The sequence below is a fragment of the Fistularia commersonii genome, chromosome 29 (genome assembly GCF_037954325.1).
Source record: "Fistularia commersonii isolate RoL2024-O1a breed Wild chromosome 29, RoL_Fcom_v1.0, whole genome shotgun sequence".
NCBI lineage: Eukaryota > Metazoa > Chordata > Actinopteri > Syngnathiformes > Fistulariidae > Fistularia > Fistularia commersonii.
In genome coordinates this window covers 10,668,358-10,683,875 of record NC_141312.1, presented here as the reverse complement: position 1 = coordinate 10,683,875, position 15,518 = coordinate 10,668,358, and the positions used below count along the sequence as shown (strand labels likewise).

At 38.0% G+C, this 15,518-nt stretch overlaps 1 protein-coding gene across 1 annotated transcript; it reads right to left on the bottom strand.

The window, feature by feature from the left end:
- Nucleotides 1–2,249: 2,249 nt before the first annotated feature.
- c29h5orf15 (chromosome 29 C5orf15 homolog) lies at nucleotides 2,250–14,097 on the bottom strand. Its single transcript, XM_086176862.1, has 3 exons — nucleotides 13,967–14,097; nucleotides 4,607–5,361; nucleotides 2,250–3,731 (listed from the first exon to the last, which is right to left on the bottom strand). The coding sequence occupies exons 1-3, from the start codon at nucleotides 14,085–14,087 to the stop codon at nucleotides 3,597–3,599; spliced, it is 1,011 nt and encodes a 336-aa protein (XP_086032988.1). The 5' UTR covers nucleotides 14,088–14,097; the 3' UTR covers nucleotides 2,250–3,596.
- Between the last annotated feature and the right edge of the window lie 1,421 nt (nucleotides 14,098–15,518).

Genomic DNA, 15,518 nt, shown 5'->3' with positions numbered 1-15,518 from the left:
ACCCTGAGGTTGTTGTCTTCACACCACTTCACTAGACTGGCCATCTCAATCCTGTAGACCATTTCATCTTCACTGGTGATGTGTCCGATCACTGCAGTGTTGTTTGTGAACATCAGGACGACAATATCCTCATGGGAGGCGACACAGTCCTGGGTAAACAGAGTGCAGAGGATGGGCAGAGGATGGGCTGAGGAGTCCCTGTGTTCATGATGATGCTGGCTGGGTTACCTATCCCGACAGACCTAAGTCTGCCGGTCAGGAAGTCTAGGAGCCAGTCATAGAGGGTGTGGTAAATGCCAAGGGTTGACATTTTGTGTGTGAGTTTGTGGGGTATGACCATGTTGGGGGTAGAGGTGGGATAGGGAGTAGTGGTGGGTAGTGGCTATGGCGTCTTAGGCGGACCTCTTGGGCCGGTATGTGAATTGCAGGGTGTCTAGGGTTTCCGGGATGTCGTTCTGAATGTGGGCCAACACCACTCTCTTGAAGGACTTCATAATGATCGGAGTGAGTGCTACTGGCCTGTAGTCATTCAGGCAGGTGGGTGGGCTCTTCTTGGGGAGGGGGCGATGGTTGTGTTCTTGAAGCAGGTGGGGACGGTGCTCATTGATATGGTAGCCCATGTCACAGTGGTCAGTCTCATTTTCCTCTAAACGTGCAACAAATTGTCTGTGATTCAGAGCTCTTACTCTGATAAAGTCGTTTTAGTTATGACTTCAACAACAAGATTCACTTCTAACACTGACTTGCACAACACACTGATGTATAGTACAATGAAAAAAAGTTAATTTCTGCTCAGGGTTATTCTCTGCCACTTCGTCTTGGATTCTCTTTAAAAGACCAACTTTTTTTCCTGTGAGATTTGGACAGCCATCTGTTGTTACAGCCGCTAGGCTGTCCCATTTCAGTTCCAAGTTTTCGACACATGCATTTACCTCTGTTAAGAAGTCACTTTCTCAAAAGCCCCTTTTTTGGGACATATTAGTGCAGGCAAGTCCACCAAACACTCCTTACTAAACTCCCCATCAGAAAATCGTTTGCTCTCTCTAGCTATCTTCTGAGATGTGACAAAACTTATTTTGATTGCTGCACCTCTGGATGCCAAGCATTTTGTAAAAAGTGTTTGTTGAGTTTGCAACTTGGCTAGCAATACGGACGACTCAATGGCGAACTGAAAAGATCTTGTATTTTTCCTTGTGTTTAGTCACATAGTGATGATGAAGATTGTAATCCTTTAAGACAGCCACTTGTGCAAAACTAACTAAACACACAGCTTTACCTTTGACTTCTGTAAACAAATATTTCAGTCCATGCCTCGTTGAAAACACAGGATTCAGAATCAACTTTTCTTTTTTTTACCATGAGTCAATGTTTGTCTGGCGTGTGACCTTTACGGCATAAAGTAGTTTACACCACTGGTGGCCCCACCTCAAAGTGGGCAAAGATGTGGTTAAGTTTTTCAGTCCAATTTCACAAATAACAGGTCAGACTGCCATGCTGTGGCAGCTGATATTTGCTTTCTGTCATTTAGAGTTAAATAAAGGTTTAAGATATTGATCTTGGGTAGAAACCCATTCTTTTACAATTGATGGCAGACTTTGGCACCATTGACTGTCAATGGTCTCACTGTCAATATAGAACACTTTTAATATTATCATTTTCTGTTATTATAAAACATCTGATATAAACATCATTTAATATATGAATAATCCATACAAGTTTGAAATTAATGTCTAGCCAGCTGTCCAGTCTTGTTTACAGTTACAACATGAAGATTTCAAAATATCAAAAGATACTTGACACTATGTACTTAGTTTGATAGGATCCTATCATCAGTTGAACATAGCAAATATACTGCTCAAAAAAATAAAGGGAACACTTGAACAACACAATGTAACTCCAAGTCAATCACACTTCTGTGAAATCATAGTGTCCACTCAGGAAGCAACACAGATTCATTTTGACTTGTTTTAAGGACATTACATCAAAGTTGGATCAGCCTGGAGTTTTTTTTTACACTTTAATTTTGAGTGTGATTCCTAATCAGACCGCCATGGGTTGATACAATTGATTTCCATTGATCATTTTTGTGTGATTTTGTTGTCAGCACATTCAACTGTGTAAAGAGCAAAGTATTTCATAAGAATATTTCATTCATTTAGATCTAGGATGTGTTTTTTAAGTGTTCCCTTTATTTTTTTGAGCAGTGTAGAAATGGAATAATCACAGAAATTAAAGACTTGGGAATAACATACTATACAATTTGTGCTTTATTGACAAAAGAAAAGATTGTACAGTTTCTTAGGTTGATTGCAAAAGCAGTGTTGATCCATCACCTCTTCCCATAATTTAGATAGTAAATGAATGACACTGTGCAAACTGAAGCATCCATCCACCCAACTAGTACTTTTATAAATAGACCAGGACAGTTGTGGACAAATGTGAAAGAAGACAGTTGAAGCATTTAGTCGGACGTGGCTGTTAACAATTTATCCTGGACATATCTTGCAGACACATGATAATTGTTTTTGTAAACAAGTTCTTTATATTCTCATGTGCAATTATCTTTGAGATAATCAGATATCAAGGGAAAGGGTACCTGCCCAAAAACATCATGTTCCCACATTAACTAAATAGAACCCGAAAAAGCAAGATAGTTCTTGTTCCTACACTATAATATCTTATGTATAGAAATCTACAATTAAGAGATTACAAAGCAAAATTTTAGAGAGCATGGGGGGAATGCAGCCATTAAATGATTATGACAGTATTACGACAAATAATTGAAAGAGACTTCAATGAAGTCATAAAATAGGGCCAACAAGAATTTCCGAAGAGGAAAATCAGGGCAGTAGGAGGGGTTATGGTTGAGTATTTGACAAGTTAAAAAAAGAAATGAGTTGATAAGCTGACGTATTTAAGACCAAACTGAACTAAAACAGTGGTGTTTTATGAAAAACAACCCCCCAAATAATAAATTTGCATGTTTTACAAAAAATTCCAATGGGTCATTATATGATGTACAGTGCTTTCCGAGTAAAATATATTTTAGACCAGTGTTTCATTTGCATATGTAAATCATTTGATGCTTTCTTTATTATTTGATGAAAAAGCTTTCTGTTGAAATGTTACATAAATCTTGGGATTAACAATAAACTGATTTGATCAAGCATTATTATTATTTTCATTGTTATTATTATTATTATTACTACCACTACTATTACTATAAATATAAGTTAAATTTTACAAGTATTTCTTCCAAATCTGACAGTAAATATTAAAACCAGCAGTTGAGGAATATAAAGGCCCACTGACCCAAGATACAGCTAAAACACAAATCACAAGTTTTCAATTTAGAAAAGAAAAAAAACTAACAGAATAGGAAAACAAGAATAAACAATAAAAAAATCTGTCTATGCAGACAACCGCAAGGCCGTGAACAAATATTGTATTCCAAAAATGCAAAAACCCCTGCAGTTAAATGACTAGTAAATCAAGAGAAAGCATCATTCGAGTGTCACAACAAACTAACCAGCAAGGCAGGAAGGATAAGCTGGCTTCGTTTTGGAGTCTGGACAAATTGCTCTGATAGACATGAATCAAAAAATGTAGTCCCGGGTCATCTTGAGGGACGGCATGGCCTCATTGACGTTCTGGTCAAGTCGATGATATTCTACAGTGTTGCGCGAACACAAGCTGTCCTTCCAGCGACGTGTCTGAGCCAAAAGGAATATCTAACATCGAAACAAGGGGAGGAGAATCACAAATGATTTCTTGGTTGGCAGAGTAGTGGGAAAGATAAAAGGATATGTCAAAAAAAAAAAAAAAAAAAGTAGTGGTGTTTTTACTAGTTTCACAAAAAAAAAGGAAATCAATATGTTAGAAAGCCGATCATTTACTGACACATAATACAATGCACTTGGTAATAAATACCCCACCTGAGGGCTGATACAATAGCTCTGTAGATTTATTTTTTTTATAAATTTTTTAAGGTCTTCAAATTTGACATTCAAAATACTTTTTGCTGGTAATGAAAATAGACAGGAAAATTGAATGTGCTGTCTGGGAAGGAAGTAAAAATTTCAAGCCTGTATGAATGAAAAGTGAAGTTAAAAAAAAGACACGCACGCACACACACACACGGCACGTTCTATTCCAATTAAAACAACTAACTTTTTTTCCATTTTTTTGGAACGTAAGATAAATTCTAATGTGTATCTTGACTATGCCTCCCTGGTGGTGCAGATGCATATTTTATGTATGGCACATTACCCATTATGCATTAGAGGTTACAATATATTTACATCAATACAAAAACACAACTCAATACAACAAACAACTTTTACAAAGAATGATATTGCTTTGGCCTTTCATAGCACCATTATTTCCCAAATTCCTGGATGGACCATGAAAAACACAATCATAAGGCTTAAAAGTATGTGTTAATTGGGGTCATTATTGCCAATATGTCAACCACTACCAATATGTAGCCAAAATTATATGGATATTTAAAAAAAAAAATTTTTTATAACTAAATCAGAATACTGCTGAAGTACTTGACTAGTTAAAAAAAAGCCTTGTGCCACATTGCTGGGTTGCCAGAACTTACCTTCCTCTTGTTATGATAAGTAATGTAGACGATGGCCACCAGGAAAGCAAGGATGACCAGATGAAAGAAGAAGTGGGAATCTTCCTCCTCTGCTACGTAGTTTTCAACTTCCTTGTAATTGGTCTCATCCCTTCCATTGGGCTGCGGTTTCCTGATTACAGTGAGGTCTTTTCTGTCATCATTATTTGACATCCGGTATTCATTTTCACTATGTTCATCATCATCGTCATCATCGTCCCCATAATCATTTTCATCATCCACAGTAGCTGTATAATTATCATCGTCAAGTTGAGCTTCTGAGCTTTTTTCGGTGATTGGCGGTAGGTCTTGCTCCATACTCTCCGTTGTGGGTGGGCTCAGTGTATTAAAGAGTTGAGTGCCAAATTCGGGTGTGTTTGGCTCACGTTTGGCTGAGCCATTATTGACCACAGAGGAAGCTGAGTTATTTGCTGCAGGAACATGACCTTCTGCTCCACTATCTTGACTGATTTCTGTAGTATCAGTGTCTATAGCTGCTTGTTGTGAGCTGGAATCAGAAGAGCCACTGACAGCAATAGAATCATTTTGGATTTTCACCTCTGGTGAAATATCTGTTATGTTGCTTTTAGTATCCTCTGCTTTTGCATCTGCGTTGACATTGATGACATTGGCTTCTGTTACAGAAGCCAATGAACTGTTTGAAGCTTCTGTTCTTTCTCCAGGTAGCAACACATTCGGATCCTGAGTAGTAGTGACCCGAGTAGTTCCCTGTAAAGCTGTTATGTAAAAGGAAACAAGATATATTAGATCAATGTTAAAATAGTCTTTTAAACAGACATGTAGCAGGCACTAAGCTGACATTCAGGTCTGGTTAGATCTTAAATAACAATTTCAAAATCTGGAAAATTATCAAAAATAAATTCCAGACATTATCATCACTCAGTTTATTTAAGGTCTTAAAAGAGCAATGTCAGAACTACTGTGTGGCCCGCAGGCCTACTGCGGCCCACAATCCACTTGTTATTGGCCTGCAGGAAATTTTTATAAATGGAATAGAACATGGGCCGCGATTGAAACTTTCTCCTGCTTGTATTGCACTTCTTAGTTTTAACACCAGGGGAAGCTACTACTGAGCAAGGCAGCAGCTCCAACAAAAAAGGAAAATCACAAAAAAAATTACCACAGGTTGCAAGCATGGGAGAACAGAAGAAGCATGCTTGAAAATACCCAAAACAGGAGGAGTTTCAAATTGACTTGCAATGCACCTCAATGGCAGTTTTGAAAGAGTATAATGTACAATGACTCTAAGAAACCAAACATCAGACCTATGCACCCTGTTGAGCGAGAGCAGAAAGTAAAGTAAGAAAGAGAGTAAATGCCAGCTATCCTGCAGGGTCAGGGACAGTATTTTTTCTGCACTAAAAAAAATGTAGGAAAAACACTACAACTCATCGAACGACGTGGTAAGCCTTTCTCAGGTGAAGACTTCATAAAAAAGTGCCTCATTAAAGCCAACAAAATAATGTGCCCGCAAAAAGAGCCGGACTTCAACAATGTCAGCATGTCCAGAAACAGTTGCGCAATGCATCGACAGACATCAATAATGCGTAACATCAGTTCAGTCACTACTACTATTTTTGCACACCACTTTCTTATGTGCACGTTTGTTGTGAAACACAAGTTAATTTTGCTGTGCACAAATCAAAATCAGCTGCTTTCCTTAGTGTGAGGCACTTTATGTCACTCTGTGATCATCATTTTTGACATGAGTTGCATTGGATCAGCCACCACAGCTGGATGGTTAGTGCCTCAACTGAGTTAAATACCCAGCCTAGTAACTTAAGTAAGAAGCTTGAAACGCACTCATCCCATTTTCCCCTGTATTGTTCCTTCTCTGTACTGACACTGTACTGTCTCTGTAAAGAAATCGGAGGCTGCTGTTCTGAGAATGCGCTCCAAAACCCTTTTCTGAATAAATCAGGAAAAAATAATTTATCCATTTAAAATCCTTTTTTTTTTATTTTTTTCTAACTTTAATACACTAAAGGTGATACTATGTACCTTACCTCACGTAAGTGGTCCAGCCCCTCAGATATTACACATACAGATATTTATCTGTATCTGGCCCTCAGTAAAAAAAAAAAAAAAAGTTTTGACACCCCTGTCTTAATAGATAGGTCTTCACATTCTATCCTCTCTCACTACGTCAATAAATATTCTCTTTGGTCTTCCTTGAGACCTCTTGTCTGGCAGCTCCTTTATACATGACTAACATCTAACAAGTGCTGCTCCTCTGATACTCATTCCTGATCCTATCCATCCTGGTCACTCCCAAAGAGAACCTCAACATCTTCATCTCTGCAACCTGTAGTTCTGCCTCCTGTGTTTTCATCATTGAAACAGTTTCTAGAGCATACAGCATCGCTGGTCTCACCACTGTCTTGTACACCTTTCCTTTTATGCTGGCCGATACCCTTCTATCACTTAGTACCCCTGACACATTTCTCCACCCATTCCAACCTGCTTGGACCCGTCACTTCACCTCTTTTCCACACTCTCCGTTGCTCTGGACGGTTGACCCCAAGTACCTGAAATCCTCCAGCTTCTTGATCTCCACTCCCTGTAGCCGCACCGTTCCACACCAAGTTCCTCTCATTCACACACATACATTCTGTCTTGCTGAGACTAACTTTCATTCCTCTCCTTTCCAGGGCATACCTCCACCTCTCTAGATTTTCCTCTACCTGTTTTCTGCTCTCACTACAGATCACAATGTCATCTGCAAACAACATGGTCCATGGAGATTCCTGGCTAAATCTCATCTGTCAGCCTATCCATCACCATTGCGAACAAAAAGGGGCTCAGAGCTGATCCCTGATGGAGTCCCACCTCCCCCTTGAACGTCTCTGTTACCACTACAGCACACCGTACCACTGTCTCACAGCTAGCATACATGTCCTGCACCACTTTAACATACTTCTCTGCCACTCCAGACTTCCTCATACAATACCAGAGCTCCTCTCTTGGCACCCTGTCGTATGCTTTTTCTAGGTCTACAAAAACACAATGCAGCTCCCCCTGGCCTTCTCTGTACTTCTCTATTGGCATTCTTAATGCAAATACTGCATCTGTAGTACTCTTTCTAGGCATGAAGCCAATCTGCTGTTCACAAACGTTGACTTCTGCTCTCAGTCTAGTTTCCATATTATTGTATTATTATATTATTATATTATTATTATTCCATATATTATTATTATTCCATATTATATTATTACCATGTATAGTTTTCATTTCACATTTCATAATTGGAGGTTCAAACCACATAATAAGACAAAGTAGACTTTCACAATACTATTTCAAATTTGAAAAACACCAATTCGCATCCTCAAAGTATATCACAACTAAAAAGAAACAATACAGAAACATTATTATGAGAAACAAAAAAATATTTTCAAGGCTAATTCTAAAGTGATATTTTAAGGGAATCAGGTCTGAGGAATTAAGGCAGATTAGTAATTAGAGCTACGTTGTTTGGATGACTCGATTTATTTTCAATACACCATGGAATGCTACAGCAGTGAATATGTGTCTTTAGTGTTCACCTAATGTCTAGTGTAGAATTCATAATCATCTTTCAACAATGAGTTTCCTCAATCAGCATATTGTGCTAGGAGCCCTTAATGCAGACAATGTAACATGGTGAATGTTTATAGTCTTAATGACTTTAGTTTTGTGGTTTTCAGTAACAGAGAAATCAGCTTTCTTGTGGTTTGGTCAGGTGACTGACATGGACATTAAAAGGTATCCCAATCATCTTTTATTCCGTATTTCATGGAATATTTCAGATGCTTTCATTGTGGAGAATTGAATTATTATAGACAACTAGTGACAACTAGTCACTAATCAAGCAGGATGACCCAGATTCATTTCCTGCAAGGGTATTTTGTACTGGCTCCACAATGTTTGGCGAAAGGATAGATAATGTGGGATGCTCCAGGATAACTCCACAGCACAAAACTCTTTATTATATAGGGGTTTCAATCAAAACATTTAAATCATAGTTTACCAACACAGTGACAAATCATAATTCAGTAGTAGTTTATTGAGTATGCTACAATTGGGATTCATCTATGTCATTGGTAACCTATGATCCAGTCTGACAAAGCCACTGACAAACTGATGCTGATAATAGCCAGAATTCAATAATAGATAATAAACTATTCATAGAGCACTTTTTGTCCAACAGCTGTACAAGTAAGAAGAACATGCACATGCTATGAGCCCACTTCAGGTGGGCTTTTGTGATACTTTGCACTCAGTTACTGTTTTTTTTTTTTCGTAAACAAAAATACTTAGATATATTTGCAATCTGTACTTTGCAACAGATTCAATGCCAATCAACTAAGTATCTAGTATATTATAACTCTAGTAAGAGTTGGCTATTGATCTCCCATCAGAAAAAGAGATAATGCAAAACAATGATTGAGAACACTTAATTGGGAGTTAAAGAACTGGCACCTGTTAAAGCGCAGTTGAACATATTTCAACAGTATTTTCATGAAGAAGTACAGTATAGTACTCACAGATACTAACATCAGACCAATTTATAATTGTCAAATTTATTTACATTTGATAAGTATCAAATGTGAAGAAAAATATCTAAATCTATTTGCTCTTTCTCTTACAACTGTATTCAATTTTAACAGCCAATGAGAAGGCCCATGATTTAAATCAACAACTGTAGGTCCCAAATGTTGACAGTTACAATGAACAGCTACCAAATACAAGTTCAACACTCAGACTCACTGTAGACCTTTGACAATGTTATATCATCATGGAAAATCCAGGCTAACTTATATATGCCATGAACCCACTTTGCTGTGAAATATCTGAACAATATTGACTGAAAGGAGACTGAATTTATGTTTGCTCTCTTATCATACATCTTTCATCATATACAATCCATTGTGTTGGTGGTATACGAGGCAATTTTTTTTTAGCAGTCTAAGTATCTCTGTAAAGTATATATTCAGCATGTGACAAACAAACTCATGGAACTAATGTGGGTTGACTGGCCTAACAAACACATGATGTGCTAGGTCAGATGTAACATCACTTGAGCGGCTACAGTTGCAAATCCATTACAGTAGAATCTCCTTATCTGAACTGTCCAAATGGAATTCTGTGGAAAGTGAGGCAGGGCTTGTAAAGAGAGTGCCATTTTTATAACATTAATACAGCCATATGTCCCAGGCAAAGTAGACCAAGGGAGTCTATGGTCACACCTATTCACTCATTTGTCATTCTTTGTTTTGACTGCTTAGGACTACCATTCAAGTTTGCAGGTATGTCTTGTAGGTATCAAGTAAGGAGGGTAGGAGAATATACTGAAAGGAAAAAAGCTACCGTCATTTCCAGACTATTACTCTGGAAACTCTACTCTATACTTAAAAGCCTGAGTATTTGCCACAAGAGTTTGCAGACTGCTCATGTGCAGAGTTATGCGACATCTGTACAAGCACAGCATACGTAGATCTGAGGCTGGAGCCGGACTACTAGGGGTTCCAGCTGGTATATGCAACACCCTCAAGTGCACTTATCCTGTCACCAAAGGCTTGACTCTTAGGGCTGGGTATGTACGCAGTTTCACAAAGGGAAATACCCAAAACATGGCGTAAATAAAGAGATGCAATAGCAATTTTGGACAGATTCAGTGTGTCCAAGCGGATCAATTCTTGAATGCAGTTTGGACATAAATCAAAAACTTTTACCAATCACATTATTACCATCTACCTAATGATATGCTCATCTACCTTTAGTATTCAAAACAGCACCATCAAATCAAAGTATAGGCTTCATTTGACCTCTGTTGACATGTGGTGGTACCTGCCATCAAGACACTACCAAAAAATCAGTTACATCTAATGATGAGATATGGTGCCTTGAAGTATCAGACCTGTTCTTCTAGCACACCCCACAGATGCTGACAGGTTGCCATTGTAATGAGATAACATTATTGACATAATCTTTGATTATCATAATGTTATATATTTCAGCCATAATGGAAACAGTGTAAATTCCAATACAATTTCAACAGACCCTTCTACAAAAGACAAGAAACTTCAGCTAAGTCTAACAGGTTGGGTTTCTGTGGTATGTCATATTCAATCCATTCAGTACACTTTTTATAGAACCTGGACACCTTTGTCACTGTTGTACAAAGTACAAACACATGGTTTTCTATATATCAAAAATTATAAAAGGACATTCTTTTTATGAAGAACGGAGCCAATATGATGGGGCTTAATGTGTCCTGCTTATTGACTTCTTACCCTAACCAACATAGAGATTCAAGACTCAGAGTGTTTATTGTCAGATGCAAAGTGGAGAAACAGGTTTCCCTGGTAAAAGATTCCTTCCTGGCAGCCCACAGTGAATACCAAACAGTATAATCGATGTATAAAATACATAAAAAATAAAATAAAAGCAATTTAAGAAAGCAAAATGTGAAAGATACAATAGAAATATGAATTATACAGATAGTTCAGTTTGATGACTATTTTGCCATGGCCAACACTTATTTTCTAAATCACTCATAAGCAAATTGAAAGTGTGAAAATTGAAAGTCCATTCTAGGAGGTAGTCCACGGTTGCTTGACAAGTTTGATGACTACTGTGCAATGTAAGCACCGTGTGTGGAAATTTATGATGTGCAAAATAAAAAACTGCAAATTGAAAATGTAAAGAGTCAAGCACAACTGATTGCTCAGAGGTACTTGACTATTCACATTTTCAATGCTCAGAGGTAGTCAATGATGTAAACTTCTGTCAGGCATTATCTGGCAGGGCATGTCTGGAGTGTTCCATTAATTTTGACAATTGAAATTTAATTAATGCACTAATACATGATTGAGACTGCCTAAACTGAGGTTGACCTAAATAAGGTCGCTTACTATTAATCATCTAAACGGATTGAATATAAACCCTCAGCCGCTGGATGAAAGCATCTCCAACATGTCAAAATCATTATCTGCTGTCTGATGCTGACTAGACACACATCACAACATTATGTTGTTTTGTGATAACATACTGCTGTATACTGAAAAGGATCACAGGTATCACAGGTAACTGATATTACATAGTTCAAGTTCAGTATAAGTCACACTAAAACTAAAGTTTACATGGTTTGGGAGTCATCAGACTAATTTTATTTTAAAAAATGTAAAAAAATCATTCATTCAGCTAACTACATCTTAAATTGGAACCTTAAACAGGAGATTGCTTTTGGCTTGTATTCCTGAATGAATGATACCATTTACCCAAGAAATGTCAACATGACATTATTTTAGGAAGGAGGGGACCTTTCTCAGCAAGGGAAAGGAAGAGAACCAGGGATTTGAAACACGGAGTAAGAGGTCCCGAGAGAAAAAAGGAACTATTCATGCGCATGATCCATGGCCAGGATAAACAATCACTGAAAAAGACAGCTTTGTGGCATGTATGAAATAAGCTTTTCTGCATAAAAAAAAAAATATATATTGAAAAAATAGTATTAGTATGTGAGCAGCTAGCTCATGCAGTGAATATTCAGAAAATGCAGTGAAGTAGATTTTGTCCTCACAACATCATGGTACTGTGTGTTTCTCGCACTTTTCTACAAAGTTCTTGCTTGATTCAATTTTGTTTAAATAAAAAAAATAAACTTATATGAAACTTGGAATGTATGCAAAGTAGGAAAGTAGGATCATTTGAACTATAAACTAACTGAATGTCTGCATGTCATGCTGAATAAATGTTATAAAATTCTAAACTAATGACTAAACTAAACTAATATAAAACTAATGCCCTCAGTAGTAAAAGGTTTTTTCATATCTATCTACCTTAATAAACAAACACGTTGCATATAGTGTGTGGGACTTCAAAAAGGAAAAAAAAAAGGTATTTTGCCTTGTCTGTCAATAACCATTTCACCTTTAGTAAGTGGCTCCCTTTCAGGTTTCTCTGTAACTAAACTTTATCATTACATCTTTAACAAAATATGCTGTCATTGCAGCTTTTCTATCAAAAAAGAAGAATTCGGCAAGAATTTTGTTTTTGATGTATTTTGTTTGCATGGATATCATACAACACCAACAAGATTTGTCAAAAACTATATAACTGTGTATTTGTGCCTGCCATATCATGTGTCAAGTGCAGTCATTTCTCAAAAGCTTTAAAGGGGTTTCCCAAATAGACCCACAAAAATTAACCTAACTCCTAGACAGGTATAGAACACAGATTTCAATGCCTATGTCGAGTACTATATCTTTCTATTTTTTTCCCCATTACATGATCAATGTAACCATTAACCTTATTGGGTACAAAACAGACCCTGTCCATTGAAAGCAATTTACATACCTTTCTAAGGTCCCAGGTTTGGAGTGTTAAACATGAAAGGACTTTATTCACATTTAATGAGTGCTGGGGTAAGTGGTTCACTGACAGGGGTTCAATTAACAGTTCAGAGAAACAAGAAGCACATCTGGACCAACTCTTTCAACCTGTCCACCACATAATAAGGTCTGGCAAGGAGTCTTCGGGCGATATGCACTAAATAATAACCAGTAAGTGGCGGTGTCACAGAATGAATAGGTGATTTTTTTTTTTATTTGGTTTTAAACATAATATTCCTCCAACAACAGTAAAACTATACCAAACACCGCTAACAAAAATCATGCTTCACTGTTAGAATTTTTCAATCATTTACACTGTGACATTGCCATTTCAATATTGATTGTGGCTTAGATTGAGGTCACTGTCAATCACGTTTCCAAGTAGTAACTGCAAAGTCCAAAATACACGGGTATGAACATCGTTGTTGAATACATTAAGACTCAACTCTTAATCGTTATAGTCAGGGAATATGACACGGCACTTTTTTTTCCAAAGGTTTTGACTTCTCGGGCTTTGATTTTTCCCTCAGGCTCGGTCAAGAATGTCCTCCTCTTTCACAACCTTATTAAGGCATATGGTCTCATAATTTCTGGAGGACACTTCAGACACTACACTGAAACAGAACTTAAGTAATGACAGCCCTGCCTAAATTACGTCATGGCACTACGCATTAACTTGTAAACAAGACGGAGCATTGTTTCATTTCCTTGCTGAAATATATACGGTATACCGTGTGAGTATAGTACAATGACGATTTGATAATTTTGTTATCGAGCCGTGACTCCGATTGAACCCTCTGACACCCTCTCGCCCGACACCGCAGCTGATAGCATGACATACTAGCCGACTAGCCAAAGCGCATACTTGACGCTGGCGAACTGACAAGTAGTCATTTAAATGTGTCAAATTCAGCAAAAGTGTTCGATAAATTATACGAGAAAAGCATACCTTCCGTAGTGGGACGTGCTGTTATAGGATTGCAACCCCCGACCGAGAGCTTGAGGACAATAATCATGGAAAGAACACAAACATATCTCCTGCTTCGCCCCATCATCCAGAATGTCGCCATGTTTGATGTGCGACTGGGAGGGGGCGTGGCTTTCAACAGGGAAACACAGGCTGGTCTTGTTGCTAAATGAAAATCGAGTTTCATAGTGATTTTGTAGCATGTGATTCATTACGTGATGTGCGGAGAAGTTCATGGCTGGTGAGGCACTTACTTCATCGCAATTAGATTAACAAACATATGAACCCTACAGAGTAGCTTATTCACCATTTGATTGGCAGCAGTCAATAGGTTATGTTTAAAATCTCATACCCCCTTGCTAACACTAGCCTGGTGTGACTGTAGTCTGCAGCCGAGGAGTCGCAAGATGAATCCTTGGAATCACGAGCGCCTCCTACCATGAGGCAGGAGAACTGTGTGCCTCACTTAGTGGCTCTTCGCAGCTGTTTTATGATCGCTTAGCACAGGACAAAAGTAACATGCATACAGTTTTGACAAGAAAACACTACATTGGAAATGTAGTTGATATAGCAAAAGGGTTTAAACATTTTATTAGAGACAGCAATACAGTCTTGGTGCAGAGCATGCTAGCAGTCAGCCGTCACTGTCTTATCTACACTGACACTCAACACTCTACGGCCTCACTGCAATTGAAAATCCAGTGATTCTGAATAAAAAAAACAATCGAAAACAGGTGACAAAAAAAAAACCTTTCTGGTGCAAATGACTGATATATATAACAATTAAATTCTTTTTTTCATTATACATTTTTTTCTTTCCAAGATTAGCAAGTGATGCACAGCCTCTCCTGCCTCCCTTGACTGCATACCACTGAATTAATTACTATACTATTATCACTATAATTTATGCATTTAGTTATTGGAGGATTTCAGGCACTTGGGGTCAACCGTCTAGAGCAGCGGAGAGTGTGGAAAAGAGGTGAAGAGACGGGTTCAAGCAGGTTGGAATGGGTGGAGAAAAGTGTCAGGGGTACCATACGATAGAAGACTATCAGCAAGAATGAAAGGGAATATGTACAAGACAGTGGTGAGACCAGTGATATAGTATGGCCTAGAAATAGTTACGATGACGAAATGACAGGAAGCAGAGCTAGAGGTCGCAGAGATGAGGATGCTATGGTTCTCTTTAGGAGTGACCGGGATGGATAGGATCAGGAATGAGTCTATCAGAGGAACAGGACTATATTGTCTATATTGGTAGACAGATGCTGGAATTGGAGTTGCCAGGCAGGAGGTCTCGAGGAAGACCAAAGAGTAGATTTATGGACGTAGTGAGAGAGGATATGAAGGTTGTTGGTGTGAGAGGATACAGAGAATAGGGTTAGATGGAGACAGTTGACTCGCTGTTGTGACCTCTGAAGGGAAAAGCCAAAAGGAGAAGATGATTTAACTGTCAACTTTCTGTGTTTGTTATCGTTGATTACTAAGCGTCTTTTCTGCCCTTATTCTAACTCAATTGCAAATATATATACAT